The sequence below is a fragment of the Durio zibethinus genome, chromosome 28 (genome assembly GCF_047325235.1).
Source record: "Durio zibethinus cultivar Kanyao isolate XHJ-2024 chromosome 28, ASM4732523v1, whole genome shotgun sequence".
Lineage (NCBI taxonomy): Eukaryota > Viridiplantae > Streptophyta > Magnoliopsida > Malvales > Malvaceae > Durio > Durio zibethinus.
Genome location: NC_143189.1, coordinates 16,672,706 through 16,693,804, shown reverse-complemented (window position 1 = coordinate 16,693,804; position 21,099 = coordinate 16,672,706). Strand labels below are relative to the sequence as shown.

The following is a 21,099-nucleotide window of genomic DNA, read 5'->3' as shown; positions in this document are numbered from 1 at the left end:
GAAAATAAAATTCCTCTTTATTTTTATTTGAAAAAGAAAAAAATATCTTGGTAATTAGTAATTTTTTCATGGGTCTTACTATCCATACATACATAATTTGTTTGATCAAATGATTAATGAAAATATAATATAATTTGTTTAATTAGATTAATATGATTTCTAACAAATAACCACTAGAATTTTGACTATGCAATTAGTTATAAAGACATCTAATAATGTCATTTAGATAAATTGTCATGCATTTACAAGTAAGAAGAAAAAGTGGAATGGGTTGTTGACCTGGCCCAGATGTTAAAGATTCAACTCAATTTGAGCTTCACGTAGAAATTTATTTTATTTTGGGCAATTTGATTTATCTTTTTGTGTTTCAATTTATAGTCTAAGTTATAGATAAGTGGATATTTGTTTGATGTGAGTTTATAACTAGGTGTATTTGTTTTATAAAATTTAAGTTTTTATCATTTTTATTTATGATAAAATAAAATATAAAAAATAAAATATTATAAATATATAAAAATATAAATAACATAACAAAAAAAGTAAATTATTTTTCTTTTTTCTCTTATTTTGTTTTAAGTATTTCTTTAAAAAATTTATAATCCACAATAAATTAAAAAAATCATACATTAGATCAAATAATTAATAAAAACATAACGCTCGAAATGTAATATTAAAATTAACAAAAAACTATAATCATAATATATATTAATTTTAATATTTTATAATATATTTTTATTTTTATTATTTTATATTTAAATAATTATAAATATGTTTAAAATTATATAAAAATAATTGATAAAAATAATAATTAAAAATTTGACAGAAAAATAATCTACCTAACTTAACGAAGGCTATTTCTAGTATTTATGATATGTGCCACTGCTTTAACATAATTTCTTGTTCAAAGATCGAGTTGAAACTTCCCATGCTGAAAGCATGCTAATTAATTAAGATCAAGTAAGAAAATAGTAAGCACAATAAAACTAAGGTCAATATGTAGGATCTCATTCATTAAAAGCTTTATAATGTCATGGAATCTAAATTCAACTATTCATGTATCCAGAAAAATATTGAAAATTATGAATTGATATTATATTTTACACAAAAATTATATTTCATTATTTGTAACAACGTAAGAATATAAAATATAATTTTCGTTTTATTAATCTTATATATAATTATTAATAAAATTTTAAATTGTACAATTTTTATTTTTTTCATATTGTATTCTTTTTATGATACCATTTTTTATTTTAAATTATTAGTTTTAATTTAACCTTATGTTTCCCATAATCAAAATGCTTCGTATCTCAACCACAAAGATCTCAATTAGGATGACAAATCAACCCGAAACTATCGAGTTTCAACTCGACCTAACCCGATCATATAGAGTTAGGTTTTTTTTTTTTTGAAAAAAAATGGATTTCCAGTATGGTTGGGTTGGTTTTATTATTATTATTTTTTTAGTGTTGGAGTTGGGTTAGATGCATGTTTATAACCCACCCCAACCCAATGTTGGATATTTACTAAAATGCCTTTATGTGCGTATATATATCTAGGTAATTAACTAATGCATGTAATTATCTTAGCTCTCTACACAACAAAATTAATTAACAAATACAAAATTAGTTTAACATGCCACAAATAATTTGTTAAAGTTTATAATGGCTAACTCAGATGTAACCAGAAAATTTTTAATTCCTTTATCCTTGCTTGAAGAGACAGTCTTTTTTTTTTTTTTTTTTGGCTTGAAAAATCAGCACTGTTTATTAATTTGGAATAACCTTTGCCTTAGGAAAAGAAGAATTGTTTTAGTGGTCAGATATTCGTTGTCATGGTAATTAAATGGTCATTTTTTTATGCCAAAACTAGCATTTCTAAGTGTTTACTTCAAGCGTTTGTACTGAAAACTGAAAAGTGATTTCTTTGAGTGGCTTAATTCTTTATTCATTGTTGCATAATTGATAGAGTTAATTATATATGTTTCCTTTTAGAATTGGTTTGAAATCTCTAACTATAAAAATGTTGAATGCCACCTAAAATTTGACTAGAGTAAATCTCACTCCAATAGGATGTCTCTTTTTTTTTTTTTTTTATGTGGTTACAACTCTCCAATAGTATGTCACTGATCCACATTCATACTATATGCCCATGTTGTCCTTTTTGGTTCTAGGTATCTCCCCAAATCAAATAATCACTTTTATTTTCTAGGAATTCCTAAGAAATTTAATCATTTGACACTTTTGATGGCTTTTTTATTTTTTGTTTTTGTTTTGTGGAATCAAAGTCTTTGTTAAGTTTTGCCATGGCGAATGAACTTGTTTTGATTGGTTAATAGCTTTGACGGTATATAATAATCCACTGGCAGTGTATATGCTTTCAGAGCTTTTAATTTTTATAGGTTTCGTTGGTTTTTATTTTTACTTCCTATTTGCTTTTTGCTTTTTGCAAGTTGTTAAATGAAAAAGTGAAGTGTAAAACGTAAGACCATATTTTAATTAGATGAGTAAAAGCCTTGAATGAAACACACATTTAAACATATATATTAGTTACCGACTATATATATATATATATATAAACCATAATGTGTTTTTTTAGCCACAAAAGCCTTAGTGTTTAGTTGAGGTTATTTAACAAAGAAACAGAAGTGTGGTTGGCTCTTGTATATACTAATCATGAAAAATTAATAAACCACAATAACCAAATTAATGAAAGTAATCATGTTGTTAGATTAATTGAACCTATGATCCACTTAAATAATTTGGACTAAATTGAACCATCGTTTATCATTTCCTCATGTCACAAAGCACATGTTTTTTATGGACTTAACATATATAACTTTTAATTTTAATTGATACTTGATGCTTTGTACGCATGTTTTTATTGGGCTAAAAAATGATCTCACTTTTTTTTCTCTTTTTAGTTCACTCTTGAATTACACTAATGCTTTGAACTTTAAAGTGAAACTTGAATTTGCTTAAATTTGAACAAATATTCGATGCAATTTGAATGTAATTTGCGTTTTTTTCTCCTTTTCATTTTTCTTGTTTGGTTTTATAACTTGTATGTACTCTAATTTTTATTTTTATGAATGAAGTTAAAAAGTCTAATCTTGAAAATAATTCATGTTTCTCAACACCTTTTACTTCTACCTTGCATCAATCACTAATTCAGCAAAGTCCCATTCCAACATTCGATGAAAATGCAACTCCAATATTAAGTGCAACTAATGAAGGTGTTGAAGTTGATGATAGCGAGTATAATTCAAATAAGCTAAAATCAGAAGTATGAAAACATTTTTAAAAAGAAAAGATCAATAATGAATGGAAGGCAATATGCAATTAATGTAAAAAAAAAAAAAATGTGGTGGTGCTTTTAAGAATGGGACAAACCATTTGCGTGAGCATTCAAAGAGGTAGAACAAGCGATTTTAAAAGCATGTTTATCAATAAGTATTGGTAACTAATTAAAGGAAGGTAGATGACAAAGTAACACTAAAAAACTTTTCCTTTAATCAAAGTGTTGCAAGAAGGGAGCTTGCCAATATGATAATCATTCATGAATATCTCTTATCAATTGTTGATCATGTCCAATTCAAAAAGTTTTCTTAATAGTCTCAACCTTTGTTTACTATGCCTTCTCCAAATACTACAAAAAATAATATTTTAAAGATTTTCAAAGAGGAAAAAGCAAAAACAATATCTAAGTTGAAAGCTAATCAAGGGAGAATGGCTATCACAATTCATATATGGATTACTGATTACCAAAAATGAGGATACATAGTTATCATTGCTTATTACATCGATAATGAATGGAGTTTACAAAAATACATCAAGTATATTTTATTAAATAGCCTTATTTTGAAATTATTTTTTTTATTAAGTAAATATTATTATTATTGAATTAATTATTAAGTTATTATAAATAATTGATTATTTAATTAGGTTTGAATATATATCAACTCTACATATGAAATAGGTAATTGCTTTAAGTTTGATGATATATTTCTTATATTGGAATATTGATAGGAAATTCTTATCTATTATAGTGGATAATTGTAGTGTGAATGATAGTGTTATTAAGTTGCTAATTGATAGAATTGGTTGTGATGCACTTTTGCTTAATGAGGTTTTTTTTCATATATGTTGTTGTGCACACATTTTGTAGTTGATTGTGAAAGATGGATTGAGTACGATTGGAGATAGTGTCCTTTTTTGAGGTGCTATACCAAAAAGGTAAGAAAAATTTTAAGGGGTAGCATGTTAATTGCACATTCCAACTTTAAAAAAGGTATGTATTAATGTCAAAACTTGATGAAACTCTACTTACTTGATGCTTTGAACAACTTTATTTTATAAAGATGTTTTTTCTCATTATGTACAATTACATGTTGACCCTTTTGTACAAATGTTTGCCAAATGAAAATGATTGGAACATGGCAGCTAAGATTTTTAAGAAGTTAAAATTATTTTATGATATCACTAAAGGGTTTTTTGGTACAAAATTTTTTCTAATATTTGTAATCTCCTATTGGCATTGAATGAATAGATTATACATAGCAATAGAATTAGTTCATGTATGGCCATAAATATGTTAGGTAAATTTAAAAAATATTGAAATAAAATATGCATGGTATAATGAGTGTTGCTACAATTTTAGATCAAAGGTACAAAATAGAGTTATTGGAGCTTTACTTTGAAAAGATTTATGGAGAAAATACTAAATTTAAAATTGAAGGGATTGTGCAAATATGTCAAAATTTGATTCAGTATGAAGAGAAATTAGCTTTGGAGAATGAGGGTGGACCTTTAATTTCAAGCTTTTCATCTTTAATGGTATTGGGGTTACTGATGATTTGGGAAACTATGATAATTTTGTTTCACAAGGAAAAAAAAAGAATTTGAATGTGAAATTAGAGTTAGATTGCTATTTGAATGAAGAGTTGATACAAGAAAAAAGGATTTTAATATATTGAATTGATGGAAACTAATTAGACCTCAATTTTTTACCGTACAAGTTATTGTTAGAGATATCTATGCTATTCTAGTTTCTATTGTTGCTTTAGAGTCTATTTTTAGTACTAAAAAGGGATTGGTGAGTACGTAACATAATAGACTTCGTCTATTAACTATAGAAGCTTTAACTTATTATCAAAATTGGTTATGTGCTTAAGAAGAATGTACAACAATGTATATTATGCAATTTTATTTTCTATTTTAGCTTGTTAGTTATAATATTTTGTCATTATATATTATTTTTTAATATTTTATTATTTTATTTTTATGGTCAATTTCATTTAGAGAAAAGTCTTTCTATGAAAATGTTGATAAGAGTCAGATTAAGGAAAAGATAACTAGTTTAGTAAATGATATTATTTTTGTTAACTAATTCATTTTTTCATGTTGTTATTTTTAAATATATTATTTTATGGGATTTATTTATTCATCTTATTATTTTATTTTATAAGACTAGTGTGGTTAGAGAAAAATAGGAATATGGAGCCTAGTGATGATGAAATGATTTTTGTGGTCTTTGGAGATTGTCACCATGTTAGATGAAAGAATGTTCAAACTATTTAACTTTTTTATTGTGGTGGTTTGGACTTTTGATGTTTATCTTCTATCATGCACTATGTTTAAATTTTAGTTATTAATATATGTTTATTTGATGTTTGAATTTTAGTTTACTAAGTTTATATATTCCCTAATTCCATCATCTATAGTGGGAATCCTAAACAAAGGTGGGCTTCATGCTCTTCTATTAGTGTAAAAAGATGTTGTGACAGGATGAGTATAGGGAAGTGCTCATGTATACTCTGTTTTTATTTATCTTGAAAAATGTCTATCTGAATTGATGATGTTTTGGCAATTAGTAATAAAATGAGATTTTACTAGAAAAAATGTTTTATGTATAAAGTTTGAATTTGTGAGTGGTTTAATTAAATTTGTTAATGGTTGTAATATATTTAAATGATCATTTGTCAAGTTTTCATGCAGTAAATTTGAGTTTGTAATAGATTGAATTCTATCAAGTCATGGTTGAAAAAACATTTTTCTTAATAGGTCAAGGTCAAGTTTTACAAATAAAACTTCCAAAGGGAGGTGGATTAGGAATTGAATAAGAGTGTTGAAATTTTGAGTCAAAAGTCCAAAAAATAAAAATCTATCTCGTCTTGACCCGTTGCCATCTCTAATCTCAACCTTGCAATGAAAAGCAAATATGGGAGTCCAAAGAGTGCTAAAGTTTGGGCAAATAAATATTTCAAGCACAACTTTGAACAATTAGCACATGTCAAACAAGTGATGGATCTTAGAAACTTTTCTTATTTGGGTAATTAACAAAAGAAAAAGGGACTATGATGAGCCAATAAAATTTTTGGACATAATTTTTGCTCATCTTAAAATAAAACATACTGAATCAACATTTAATAGTTTAAAATTAAACGAAAAATGTTAAAATCAAAAGAAAAAAAAAAGGGACTATGATGATTCAATAAAACTTTTGGATATAATTTTTGCTCATCTTCAAATAAAACATTTTGAATCAGCATTTAATAGTTTAAAATTAGACGAAAAATGTTGAAATCAAATGATTGATTAAAGTTGTGTTTACTACAATCTTTATTCTGGTAATTAAACTTTTGGTTGTGTAGACACCTTACTTAATCTAGTGTCTAAGTCAATTGGATTTAATTTTAGGCCCAAAGACCCAAATCAATTGAGCTGGGACCCATTCCAAGGTTATTGGCAAAATTTTTTTATTTTTTATTTTACTTTTATTGTATTTATCTATGTACATATCTTTCTTACTTATCCTATGTACTTATTTTTATTCTATTTTCTATGTTAAACTCTTATTTTTATTGTGTTTTATCTTTAATTTCATTTATCTTTGAATATTGATCTTTTTTATTTGATTTTTTTAAGACAGCTGTTAAAATAAAAATTAATTACCCGAGAATCAAGTGGGAAGAGTGGCCGATGGGAAATTTGAGTGATAAGATTTAGTTTGTGATAATTGGATTTGAGTTTAAATTTTGTGGATGTTTCTTTAAGATAATGTAGAAACTTGGAAAATTGCATCCTAAGTAATTAGGAATTCTCTTGATTATCTCTTATAAATATAGAACACATTAACACAATTAAGACACACAGCAATCATCACAAAAACAATAACAATCAAAGCAACATAAAAAATTCAAAAGAAAAAGCAAAGAAGAAGTTTTTGGCAAAAAGTTTTTTAGGAATTTTTGGGAGTTATGAGTTTGATTTGGGATATTGGAGACTCAAATTTATGCTTTTGGTATTTTTCTAGAAATTTATAAAAATTTTGATTTTTTTAGTTGAAAATTTTAATGGGCTTTAAATTTTCCAAAGGCTTTACAACGAGTTTTCCAGTTTTTAATGACTTTTTTGGCAATAATCCCAGATTTCAGCTTATTTATAGTAGAAATCGATGAATATTCAACTGGCATTCATCTATTTCCTAGAGAGAGAAGCAATAGAAAAAAAAAAGGTAAAAGAGAATGCAAAAGGGGGTTCAAAGAAAAGAAACAAAAATTTGGCCTTTTATGTTGCTCAAGAATGGTGTCCTTTTAGGTTTAAAATAACCTAAGATCTGCGTGTTTTTCCATTTGGTAGATTCGCCTGTTGTTGAGCTATGCCAGCCGAAGCCACGAGTCAAATTGTTAGGCTGCCTAGCAATTCTTAAGTTTGTAGTCGAACCAACCCTTTCGGTTGAGTAGAGCCAAGCCAAAGTTTTTTTTTTTTGTATTTAATTACTTATTTACCCATTTATTATTGTTATTATTATTGTTTTTGTTGTTGTTGTTATTGTTATTATTATTATTTTTCTTGTTTGTTAAACCAATATTGTTTTTATTTATTTAAATGTTTGTATAAGTTTTTTATTTTACAAAAAAAAAAAGGAAAGTTAAAATATTAGTTTTTTTTCTTGAAATAAGAAAATTTTAAAAATGAGGAAAATTTTAAAATATTAACTTTTCTTCATGATAAATTTGCAACAAAATTTGAGAGAAAAGTTGAATTATTAATTTTCCCTTAAAAGAAAAATCCTTTTTTAAAAAATTGAGGGCCTAAAATTAAATAAAAATTTTGAGGAAAATGTTAAAATGTTAATTTTTCCTTAAATAAAAAGTTTTCAAAATTTTGAAGAAAAAATTGAAATATCAATTTTTCCTTAAACAAAAAAATATTTTTTTAAAAAAAATGTGATGAAAAAGTTAAAGTATTAATTTTTTCTTATATAAAAAATTTTCAAAACTTTAAGGAAAAGTTGAAATATCAATATTTCCTTTTAAAAAAATTTCAAAAGTATTTAAGGAAAAATTGAAAAATCAATTTTCCTTTTTAAAAAATAATTCAACGAATTTAAGAAAATTTTGAAATATCAGTTTTTTTTAAAAAATAATTTCAAAGGATTTAAGAAAAAATTGAAATATCAAATTTCATATTTAAATAGTTTCAAGATTTTTAAGGAAAAAGTTAAAGTATCAATTTTTTCTTGAAATTAATTTTCTTCTAAAATTTCATAAAGAAGATAAATAGTAAATTATCCGACAACGGAGCTTCTGATAAAGAGACATTCCCTTTTTCACTTAATGACTAAATCTTTTTTATGGCTAAGATCTGTATGTGTCAAACCATTTCATCATTTGGATACGACCAAGTTGTGATTTACTATATTATTTCTTAGTAGTAGTCATTAATTCCCAAAACATTTGATCATATGTTTTAAAAGAAAAGTAAAGAATTGACTCTTTTTTATTTTGATAATGGAAAGTAAGTTATGTGGGGCAATTTTTTGTTGTCATTCAATAAGTTTAGGATGACAATATAAACATTTTGTAAAGATTAAGTTCTAATTACTTTTTCAGGGTAATTGCTACATTCTTTTGTAAGTTTTGAAAGAAAAAAAAACATAAAATTGAATTGTTGCATTGTAATGAATGAAAGATAGATGATTTCAAAAGTAATAAGATAAGAGTGAACTTTTGGGGCAAAAAAATTTCCTTTTGATAATTGCATTTGCATCATGGTTTGGACATGCATGTGCATTATATAGACACCCCATTTAATTTGGGATCTAAGTCAATTGGGCTTGATTTAATTTCAGGCCTATAGACCCAAGTCAATTAGGCTTGGACCCATTCCAAGACCATTGGCCAAATTTTATTTTTATTTACTGTTTATTTATTTTATATTTTACTTTTATTTGTATTTATTTATGTACATATCTTTCTTGCTTATCCTATTTATTTATTTATTTTATTCTATTTTCTGTATGTGTTAAACTCTTATTTATATTATGTTTTATCTTTAATTTCATTTATTTTTGAATATTTATCTTTTTTATTTAATTTTTTTGGGATAACTCTTAAAATAAAAATTAATTGGCCAATAATCAATTGGAAAGAGTGGTCGATGGGAAAATTGAGTGATAAGGTTAAGTTTGTAATAAATGGATTTGAGTTTGAATTTCTATGGATTTTTCTTTGGGATAATGTTGAAACTTAGAAAATTACATCTTAAGTAATAAGAAATTCTCGTAATCATCTCTTATAAAAATAGAGCACATTAACACAATCAAGACACATAATAATCATCACTGAAATAGCAACAATCAAAACAACACAAAATTCGAGAGAAAAAGCAAAGAAGAAGTTTCTATCAAAATTTTTTTGGGAATTTTAAGGAGTTATAAGTTTGATTTGGGATGTTAGAAGATTTAAGGAGCTCAAAAGACTCAAATCGATGATTTTGGTATTTTTCTGGAAATTTTGATTTTTTTGGTTGAATTTTTCGACAAACTTTAAATTTTTCAACAACTTTGCAGTAAGTTTTCTAGTTTTCAATGACTTTTCCAACAATAATCCCAGATTTTGACTCGTTTGTTTTAGAAACTAGAGAATATTCAATCAATGTTAATCTTTTCCCTAGAAAAAGAAGCAATAGAAGAAAAGAGTAGAGAGAGAAAGCAAAAGGGGGTTCTGAGAAAAGAAACAAAGTTTTAGCCTTTTATATTGTTATAAAACAGCATCGTTTTAGGTTTAAAATGATCCAAGATCTGTATGTTTTCCCATTTAGCATGCTTGACCCATTCCACTTGACCCAGCAACTCGCGCCTTTTGCTTTGCTGTGCCAGTTGAAGTCACAAGTCGAGTTGCTAAGCTGCCTAGCCATTCTTGAGTTTGCAATCAAACCAACCCTTTTTGTTGAGTTAAGCCAAGCCAATGATTTTTTTCTTTCTTTCTTTTTTACTTATTTATTTATTTATTTACCCATTTATTATTATTATTATTATTATTATTATTATTATTGCATGTTTGTTAAACCAATATTTTTATTTTATTTATTTAAATTTTTGTATAAGTTTTTTATTTTACAAAAAAAAAGTTAAAATATTAGTTTTTTTTTAAATAAGAAAATTTCAAAAATGAAGAAAAAGTTAAAATATTAATTTTTCCTCTAGATAAATTTTCAAGAAAATTTCAGAAAAAAGTTGAATTATCAATTTTTCCTTAAAAGAAAATCATTTTTAAAAAAAATTGAGGAAAAAATTGGAATGCCAATTTTTTCTAAATTTAAATAAAATTTTTGAGGAAAAAGTTAAAATATTTATTTTTTCTCAAAGATGAAACTTTCCAAAAAATGTGAGGAAAAAGTTAAAGTATTAATTTTTCTTTAAATAAAAATTTTCAAAATTTTGAGGAAAAAGTTGAAATATCAAATTTTCCTTAAAAAAAAAAAATTTAAGTGTGAGGGAAAAGTTAAAGTATTAATTTTTTCTTAAATAAAAAAATTTTCAAAAATTTAAGGATGAACTAAAATATCAATTTTCCTATTTAAATATTTTCAGGATTTTTGAAAAAGTTGAAAAGTCAAATTTCTTTTTTTTTTTTTAAATCTCAATAGATTTAAGGAAAAGTTGAAATATTAATTTAAAAAAAAATAATTTCAAAATGATTTAAGAAAAAATTGAAATATCAAATTTTCTATTTAAATATTTGCAATATTTTTTTAAAAAAAGTTGAAATATCAATTTTTCCTTAAAATTAAATTTTTTCTAAACTTTCATAAATAAGATAATTGGGAAATGATCCGACGACCGAGTTTCTGTAAGAGAAATAATTGTTTTCTTGTATACTCCTGAGGTAAGGTGATTTTCTTACTGTTTTGTCCAAGTATTGGAGTTAATTGAGAATAGTTCCCAATACATGTAAATTTTAAATACTTAATGAATAATATGAAAACAACTGGTACTATCTTTCAATGAGCGCTATGAAGATGCTATAATCTTCTTCGTACGTAATCGTATTTTCGAATCTAACTTGATCTTATATATTAGAATCTATCTTTTAATATATTAAGTCAAACTTAAGACTTTTTTTAAAATAAGACAAATTGAATTAAGTAATCAATCTCACATAAAAAAAATATATTAATGACGATTCTTTAAATTTATGTCTAATGATACGTTAATGAATCTATATGTTATAACAAGTTTATTAATACATATGTTGTGAAATTAATTCACAACTTGAATTTAATAGTTTTTGCTCTCATATTCATTGCACAGTAAGAGAGATGGGGCGAAAAGCCTTTGGGATACAAAGAGGAAGAGAGCATGTTTTGAAGGGGAAAGGAAAAACGAACAATGAAAAAAAAAAAAAACCCAGCACATGAGGTTCAAATCCGATAACAACAAACAAATTGTAGATATGCATTATTTGTTGACAAATTTGCTCATTCAATAATGATTCAAAGAAGATACGAAAAGCGTGCACGAGAGGCGGATTCAAAGTTATTTAAATACAGCTGCCCAGCGCATTCTTTCATATGCATGATTATTTATGTAAATAAGAAAATGCTACTGTTGACATCGATTGCCGGCTGATACATAAAGGACAAGAAGATTTAATTCAGTGGATCTTCTTAACCTTGTAAATTGGAATGATCGCCATTCTTCCATTTTTTGCTAACATACAATTCTAGACTCGCGACAAGCCGACCTCAGAGGATTCATCCATTGCAAGCCCAACAGAAATATATACTCAAAGTCATCAGATGAAAGCATGGATTCAAGAGATATGAAACACATCATTCTAGTTTCTCTGCTTTTCCTCTCCATGTCCCAGGCTACTTCACATTCAATCCATGGTGATTTTATTCAGTGCATGTCAACCCAGTTTAGGGACTATACTAAAAGCTTTGAAATCATCTTCACCTCAGATTCCCCTTTATTTCAATCTATTTTGCAGTCCACTATACAAAACATGAGATGGTTAAATTACTCAACCTCAACACCTCTTCTCATAGTCACACCTTTCCATGAGTCTGAAATCCAAGCAGTCCTCCTTTGTAGCAAAAAGCTTGGTTTGCAAATCAGGACACGGAGTGGTGGCCATGACTATGAAGGCCTATCATACTTATGCGACACCCCATTCATTATCATTGATCTTATCAACCTTCGATCAATAGAAATCAATTTTGAAGAAGAAACCGCATGGGTTCAGTCTGGGACAACTCTTGGAGAGCTTTACTATGCTATAGGCGAGAAAACTAGCGTCCATGCATTCCCTGCAGGACTCTGCCCTACCGTAGGGGTTGGTGGACACTTCAGTGGAGGTGGTTTTGGGACCTTGTTGAGGAAGTACGGCCTTGCAGCAGATAATATCCTGGATGCTTACTTGATGGATGTCAATGGACAAATTTTGGACAGAAAAGCTATGGGCGAGGATCTTTTTTGGGCCATTAGAGGAGGTGGTGGAGCAAGCTTTGGGATCATACTTTCTTGGAAAATCAGGCTTGTCCGAGTTCCGTCAACAGTAACTGCTTTTACCATTTCAAAAACATTAGAACAAGGTGCCACAAAGCTAGTACATATGTGGCAATACATTGCATATAAATTACCTGAAGATCTATTCATCAGAGTCATCCTTCAAAATGTCCAGGAAGGTAACAATGGAAATAACAAAACTATCCAAGCTTCTTTCAACTCACTATTTCTTGGAGAAATTGACAAACTAATACCATTGATGAATGAGAGCTTCCCTGAGCTTGGATTGCTGGCTGAGAATTGCATTCAGATGAGTTGGATTGAATCCACCCTCTATTTTGCAGGATTCCAGCAAGGGCTGCCCCTGGAGGTATTGTTAGACAAAACTCAACTATATAAGAGTAATTTTAAGGCAAAATCAGACTTTGTTAGGGAGCCAATACCTGAAGAAGGGCTAGAAGGAATATGGAAGATGTTTTTGGCTGAAGAGATGGTTTTCATAATAATGGATCCCTTCGGTGGACAAATGAATAGAATTCCCGAATCTGCAGTCCCCTTTCCTCACAGAAATGGTAATTTGTACAATATACAGTACATAGTGAAATGGGAAGTGAACGATATTAAGGCTTCCAACAAGCAAATACATTGGATCAGGATGTTATATGAATACATGAGACCATATGTTTCAAAAGATCCAAGGGCTGCCTATCTTAACTATAGGGATCTTGACTTGGGGACAAACAGTCTGGGCAGCACAAGCTATGCAGAGGCAAATGAATGGGGCAAAAAATACTTCAAGGGTAACTTCAAGAGACTGACAAGGGTAAAAAGCATGACTGATCCACAAAATTCTTTTAGGAGTGAACAGAGCATTCCACCTCTTCCCAGGAAATACAAATAAATAAATGTTTCTTGGACTCTCCCTAGTGCTGTCCCTGTAATTGCAGTTTCTAAGTTCTAGCCAAGAGATTATTTCTTCAACGCATGGATGGAAACTGCCAGCATTTCACAAAAACAAAAATTTATGGTTTCATGAAAACAATGGACCCGAATTGAAACAAGAGGATATCTTAATCAAATAAGCCAAAATAATTTCAAAGCATCTTGTTTTCTTTAGTTACAGAAGAGAACGTCACAGCTTGCTTCATAGAAACTTTCAAGATCCGGTCTCACTTAAATGCTAAATGTAGAAGGATACAAGGCGCAGATAAGATTTTGCCATTTTACTTTTAACAACACGAGAACTTTGGGGAATTTTTTTTTTTTTTTCCGTTCAAAGTGAATTGCTCCAATTTTACTGGGCAAAAAAAAAAGGGAAAAACGATTGCTCTTTTTAGTTAAGTCTTTTATAATTAGCGTGGATTTAAAAAAAATATGGACATCATTTCAGTTTTAAGCTTCTCTACAATTTTATTGTTCTACCATTCATAAATGAAACACTGAAACATTTTCGGTTTAAAAGTTCAATTCCTACGTTTTCCAAAACAATAAAAGAAAAGAAAACATAGAAAAAGCTGGCTTTAGATCAATTTAAGGCTACAATTATTAAAAAAGAAAAAAGAAAACAGCAGCGAAGTTAGGGGCAGGAAAACAGTACAATACTGCAGCCAGAGAATGCGTCAAAACTCCAAATCAAAACTCAAGTATCTAATTAACCCTCATCAACCAAGAAGAAAAAGCCAACTCTTATTCTTCCATCTTAATTAGCCAAAATTCCTTTCTCCTTAGCTTGGAAGATATGGCAAACTCCTATTCAGCAGAGGGTAGCATGGATGCTGTATAGAATGGAAAAACTTCCTAATGATGAAATTGCAAAGACAGAAAACCATGTGCAACAAAAGCGACATTCAAGTTGGAAAGTTCGAATTTTACAAATTTTATTTGAACAAATCTAGATAATTAATAAAATGAAATTTTTGTATGTACAGGCAACAGCGATAGAATACACTTAAGCGGTAAGCCCCAACAGTAGTCACAGACAGGTAACATTAAACACACACTCTATCATTTTCCATCCTCTTCATATATCTTACATTGTCATTTGCATAATCCCAATCTTGTTCATAACACAGATTTTGCTCTTGTCGCAATATGTTCATCTCATTCTAATACTTTGCACCACTTGATCTTTTTGTTTAAAATGCCACAATTTAGTTTTCAATGAGAAAAAAAAAATCTGAGATGAGGTTTCCATATCTGAGTAGATCTCCCAAAACCATTTCCCATACTTCTTTCTTAGTTAGCAAAAACAGATAGGTTTTTCGGATTGATTGCTCCATGGAATTGACAAGCTAAACAATGACTAACAAATTCTCTTAGATCTCCATGTCTTCCATGTTGGGCCGTTCTCAGTTGGTTTTTTCGTTTTGCTTATCAGGTGACTAAGTTTTCGCTTGCCATCAATCGTGAGTTTCATCAATTGCGCTTATTCTAAGTAATTTTTATTGTTCAACTTGTGAACAGTCAATTAGACAAATGGATTTTCAAATCCATTAAGATTTACAACAAAAATTGACGAAGCACCTCCACTAATAACTTCTACGGGTGCTGTGTCTTTTTATTCCGTCATGATTATTTTGATCATCAGGATTTCTAAAGGAAATGCCTATGCTATGATACCATGCTAAAGGAAAATTTTTCTTATTATTTAATATGAGAGTTACAATTCAAGTCTTAACCTTCTTACTAAGTGAGTAAAATCTAAGAACTAAATTAAAAACTAAACAACTAATAATCTAAACCTATTGATATTTAACAATTTAGATTTTATAACAAAATAACAAAAAAAATTATATTTTTATATATCATTATATTAATTTCAATCTTTTAGTGTTTGATAAAAAAAAAACTAAGTTTTTATGATTATTTATTGACATTTGATCTTTATGAAGAAAATTGAGATTTTACTCTCTTGGTATTTTGGTATCAATTTTTGTGAGTTTTATGCTATTGCTCTAATTAGATACTAGATTTCAAGCTCGTAGCTTTGCTTACGGGAGTAAAATACAGAGTAAATTTTAGTTATATATTAATTTAAATATTAAAAAATATCGTGTGTTTCATTAGTTTAAATTTTAGGTTATCAGAAAATTGAAATTATAATACAACCACAACATGCATAAATTATGTCTAAGATGAGCCATACATCCAAACTGACGTAAGCAACATATTATCTAGATTTAATTTAGTCATGCAACAATAGATATTGGAGTATTTTAGAAGTTTTATAGAAGGAAATCTAAACTGTTCCATATTAAACCTCACCAAAGGTGAACAATATTTAGTTACAATAAATTTCAAAAATATATATATGTATTGTAAAAAATGAAGCACCTACATTTTATCTGCATTTAGAACCTATTTACAGGCTACAATAGTATATCAAAATGCATCTACCTGTATAGATAAATAAATCACCCATCTTCTCTCATATGAAAGATTTAAAGAAACTAAAACAACTTTTATCTTTCACATGTGATAAATAATTTCAGCTTTTATCTTATTCTTTAAATAGCAAAGATTTCCTAGGAACTGATTCTATGGTAGTTTCAACTTCTAGAAAATAAAAAAAATAAAAAACATAGTTTCAACTTTTATCTTATCCTATAAACAATAAAAATTTTTTAGGAACTAAAAGAGAACTTTATAAAAACTCAAGAAAACTTTTCTTTTAGCTCTAATATTATACTTTAGGCACACTAAAATAGATAATTAAAGACATTAACGTTAGTAAAAACAAAAAATAAATAGGGATATAATGGACGTAATAAGAAAGTACTGAACAAAAGGTGGAGATTAAATAACTTGTCATGTATTTGCTCCCAAAAATCTTAAGTATTATGGTGACGAACATCTTAGAAGTAACATCGAGGGAAATATAATGAATAGAAAGTAATGTTAGCACTGGAAATTATGATGCTTCTGAAGATTCTTGATAGAAGTTTTGAAACAGGATGCTTCTGAAGCTGCCTAAAAAAGCCAATACATGTTTCCTTATCTGCATCTGGTTATAACTATTAAAACTTTTAACAGTTAAATCCTATTTTCACGCATATGCAGACAAGCTCCCAAATGCAAAATCTCACTCCTTTCTCGAGTGTAATTGTAAAACTGTATGATTTTGTTTTGAAGGCATAAATTTTATTATCCCAAGTGAATGATTCAACCATATGGTTTAAAGTTAGGTTTGAAAAATTCTTTTATATAGAAATTTCTAGTTGATAGTTGCATCTTGTTGATCTAGGTTATATTTTCAAAAAAATCCTGATATTGGAGTAATATTTATTCTCATTATACAATAGAAATTCTCTCACTTGATTTACCAGTGAAACTCTTTTTGTTTGAGCAGCCATAATTAGGCGTCCATACATGGCCTGCAAAGGGAATCTTGATCACCATATAATACTAAAATAAGTATTCCATAGAGCTAAAGCAAACTAGCCAATGATGAACTTATGAAATCACAGCATGTCCATCACACCAACATGAGCCAAAGCACAACCAAAAAGATCAGGTCTATGTTAAAAGAAAAATAGTTCAATAATGAGCATTGTAAGATACTGATAAAGGATGAAAAGGTAAAAAAAAAAAAAAGAAAAAATCAATCATGCAAAGTTTGGTCCATCTGGTTCACGCAAGCCCCAATGAGAAGCCCACCATCGTTTCCACCTTTAATTCACAAACTTCTGGACTAAGTATAGCCAGCAAATATAAGATACTTAGTAGCATAAATGAAAACATCAAAGCAATTTTGCTTTCTGGAAAGATAACCAGCTTTATGCCATTCCTGTTTACATTCTCCCTCGCCACGAATGTTGTCAATGTAGAAAAAAGCACCAAAATGCCGTGTCAGTATAATAAGACTCACACTGAATGTTGGTGCGAACACAATATATATATATATATATATATATATATTAATTGATTAGTATAAGTTACATTTTTACAATACTATCATTTGTAGCAGTTTGAAAAAATTTGTGATAAGCCATGCATTTATGTATAGGCAAAACATCAAAGTTAGAGATATAAATCAAGAAGCAAGAACATATTAGGGAGGCATTTGGTTAAGGGAAACTACATATTTTCTCCCAAAATCTTATTATTGGGTATTTGATTCCAACATTTAGTTCAGAGTCATATGATTCCAGGGAAATCTGACATATTTTCAATAGTACCCAAAATCTCGGAATCAAAAAATCACCTCTCCTTGCGGTATTCTAGGATTTTGAGGGGGGAAGTAGTGTTATTCCCAAATTTGACTTGAATAAAAAAGCATGAAATAACGGTTACCATTTTGAAAAGCATGTCTAAAAATGAAAGAGATTATTGAAAGCGTTTTTGGCCAAAAACACTTTAAATAATCTTGAATTTTTTTTTAATGAGGTTATCGAAGGCATTTTGGGCCAAAAATGCCTTGAATAATCCTTAAAAAAAAATTTAATGAGGTTATTGAAGGTGTTTTTAGCCAAAAACCCAAACCAAATACCCAATATTGGAAAGATATAAAAAAAAGCCCAATATTGGAAAGATAAATGTATGCTAAAAGAGACTTAAGCCATTCGTCTGGTGGGATAGATAAAAGAAGTTAGCTTTAAAGTGAGAGGCATGGCCTAAGAAGCTAAGCAAGTAAAGGAAAAAGTGTATCTAGGATAGTAATTTTCTGGAAAATACTTACAACCAGTACTAGCACATAAGGCGCTTCTTTTGAGAATCTTAATATTATGGTGTAAGGAGTCTTTAATTGGGTATTATAGTGAACTCAATGTCGAAGTAGAAACTTTTTAACAATATAACATTGTAAAACCAAATTTGTCATGATGTTGTTCAAAGCTTAACTTGAAATCTCTAGCAAGTATTGGGTAATAAGCATATTTGTTGAATTCACACATTCATACTCATATGTATGTTCTATTTAATGTTAATGGTGTTGAAATATTAACTTTTAAGGGCATTTCTATTTTGATACACTAAATTTGAATTTCAACATTAATAAAAGAGGTTTTCCTTATTTAGTTTGGGTTTTGCATTATATTCTGACATTGTGTAAATAGATATTTTAAGAAAAATAGTGTGACAATTTTCTATCTAAAGATTATTTTAATAAAAAACCCCATATAATTTTATTTCTAGATTATGAGAATAAGGCCAAAAATTGTCTGGCAAGTCTTCAAACAATTGGTAATCATCATTGGAATGGATTTTATTTAAAAATAATTTTTTTCGTCAATCACTTCTGATCCATTATTTTGAGAGACATGAGTCTGAGACTTAAAAACTAAATTTTCATGGTACTTAAAAGATGAGTTTTTATATGGGCAATGAACAAAAGAGGTCAATTTTGAAAATTCATTTTGAATTTTGAAAACCAACCAAGATACTTTTACAAATTTTTAATTGGTAACTCAATGTGTGTCAAATTTTATCAATATGATTGGACCATCCAAATTCTTTCAACAACCATAAACACAAAAAATGCTTGAACCTTCTTTCTCAAGTAACTCTTGTTCCACGTCTTAGAGCATATTGACCAAAATAAGCAAAATTTCTTCTCGTTTAAGACAATTTGTTTCATGCATGAATTCCTTTTCCTTCATTTGACCAAAAATGCCAAATAGTTTAGAACTAAAATGAGCCTTTTGTGACTTATGTGATCAAATTTAGGATGTCTTATATAGCTTAATTTTTATTGTTATAAGAACTTCGAGTGGAAAACAAGATAGGGCATCAATCATGCAAAAATGATTGATGGTTATAACATAAAAATTAAAAAAAAAACCTTTTATCTCTTTCTTCAAATAATTTGCTCTTCTAACTAAGTGATTATATTTGAAATGATGAATGACCATTTTTTTCCATCCTTCATATATAGAAAATTTATCCACTTGCTACCCATTTGAACCTATTAAATTTCTTGTTTCAAAATGAACCTCGACCAAGGATCATCTTTAATATTAGGGAGTAAAATAAAAATATATTTAAGAGCTTAACTTCAAGGAAAGTGTTTGATATTAAAAGCATCTAACATGTTCGTCGAAGATGAGAGCTTAGGGCAAAAAGAAAATAAAGCAATAGTTAGAATCTCAAGAAGACAGAATTCAAGAAAAAAGAAAGTTGAAGTCAAATATTTTCAAAAAATAAAACAAAACAAAACAAAAAAAAAAAGATGAATAAAAAATGAAGCAGTACTTATGATTGAAAACCCAAAAAGGATAATTTGAGTGAAAAAAAAGATCTAAGTTGAAAACCTGAAAAGACGGCTTAGATGTAAAAAGAATATCAATTTATAAAGGACAATGCCCAGTATAACAAACTCAGAAAGATCAAAGGTATCAATGGAATAAGTTTTTAAGAAAAAAAATTTGAAATGTTGTTCATGATTGTCTGAATATTCACTGCTTAAATATGATTAATTCATTAAAAAAAAAAGCAAAGAAAGAAAGACACATGCATCAGAGATGAGAGTCCGAGGTGAAAAGTAAACAAGGCTTCAGTTAAAATCCCAAGTAAAAAAAAAAAGAGATAGAATTATAGAATTCAAGAACGTTAAAATTGAAGTAAAATATTTCCATAAAAAAAAAGTAAAGAAAAAAAGGCATACACCTCAGAGATAAAAGTCCAAGATGAAAAGTGAATGAAGTTTCAATTAGAATCCTAAGTAAAAAAAAGAGATAGAATTCAAGAATGAATGTTTTCAATATAAATAAAAAAAAAAGAAAAAAAAATAAAGAAAGAAAGACATGCACCTTGGAGATGAGAGTTCGAGGTGAAAAGTGAATAAGGCTTAAGTCCCAAGTACAAAAAAGAGATAGATTTCAAGAAAAAAGAAAGTTAAAGTTAAATTTTCCAAAAAAAAAAAAAAACAAAGAAAAAAAGACATATACTTCAGAGATGATAGTCCAAGGTGAAAAGTGAATAAAGTTTCAGTCAGAATCCTAAGTAAAAAAGAGAGATAGAATTCAAGAAAGAAGAATGCTAAAGTTGAAATCAAATGCTTCCAAAAAGAAAGGGCAAAGAAAAAAAGACACATGACTTTTCATCCAGAGAATGCTTCATAAGATCTTTGGCCTAATTACCTAAATATTATATTTTAAGCCTATTTATCCATTCTATCAAAATCTTGAACCTTGACCTACGTTACAAACTTTAAAAAGTCAATTTTGATCAAATATAGACACGTGAACTAAAAAGCTATGTTCTTGAAAATTTGTACATATCGATTATTTGGCAAGATTTTACTAAGTTTTTCATTGTTAGAAAATATAAGTTAAAGGTGAAAACCCAAAAAAGATAGCTTAGAGC

General features: G+C 28.0%; 1 protein-coding gene across 1 annotated transcript; it reads left to right on the top strand.

Annotated features, from left to right (window-relative positions):
• The first annotated feature begins 11,496 nt into the window (after positions 1-11,496).
• On the top strand, positions 11,497-13,699 carry LOC111281104 (berberine bridge enzyme-like 22). The gene has a single exon (XM_022868715.2). The coding sequence runs from the start codon at positions 12,095-12,097 to the stop codon at positions 13,697-13,699; it is 1,605 nt and encodes a 534-aa protein (XP_022724450.1). The 5' UTR covers positions 11,497-12,094.
• Positions 13,700-21,099: the final 7,400 nt, after the last annotated feature.

Coding starts and splice junctions, on each gene's coding strand:
- LOC111281104 (XM_022868715.2), top strand. CDS start 12,095: ATGGATTCAAGAGATATGAAACACATCATTCTAGTTTCTCTGCTTTTC.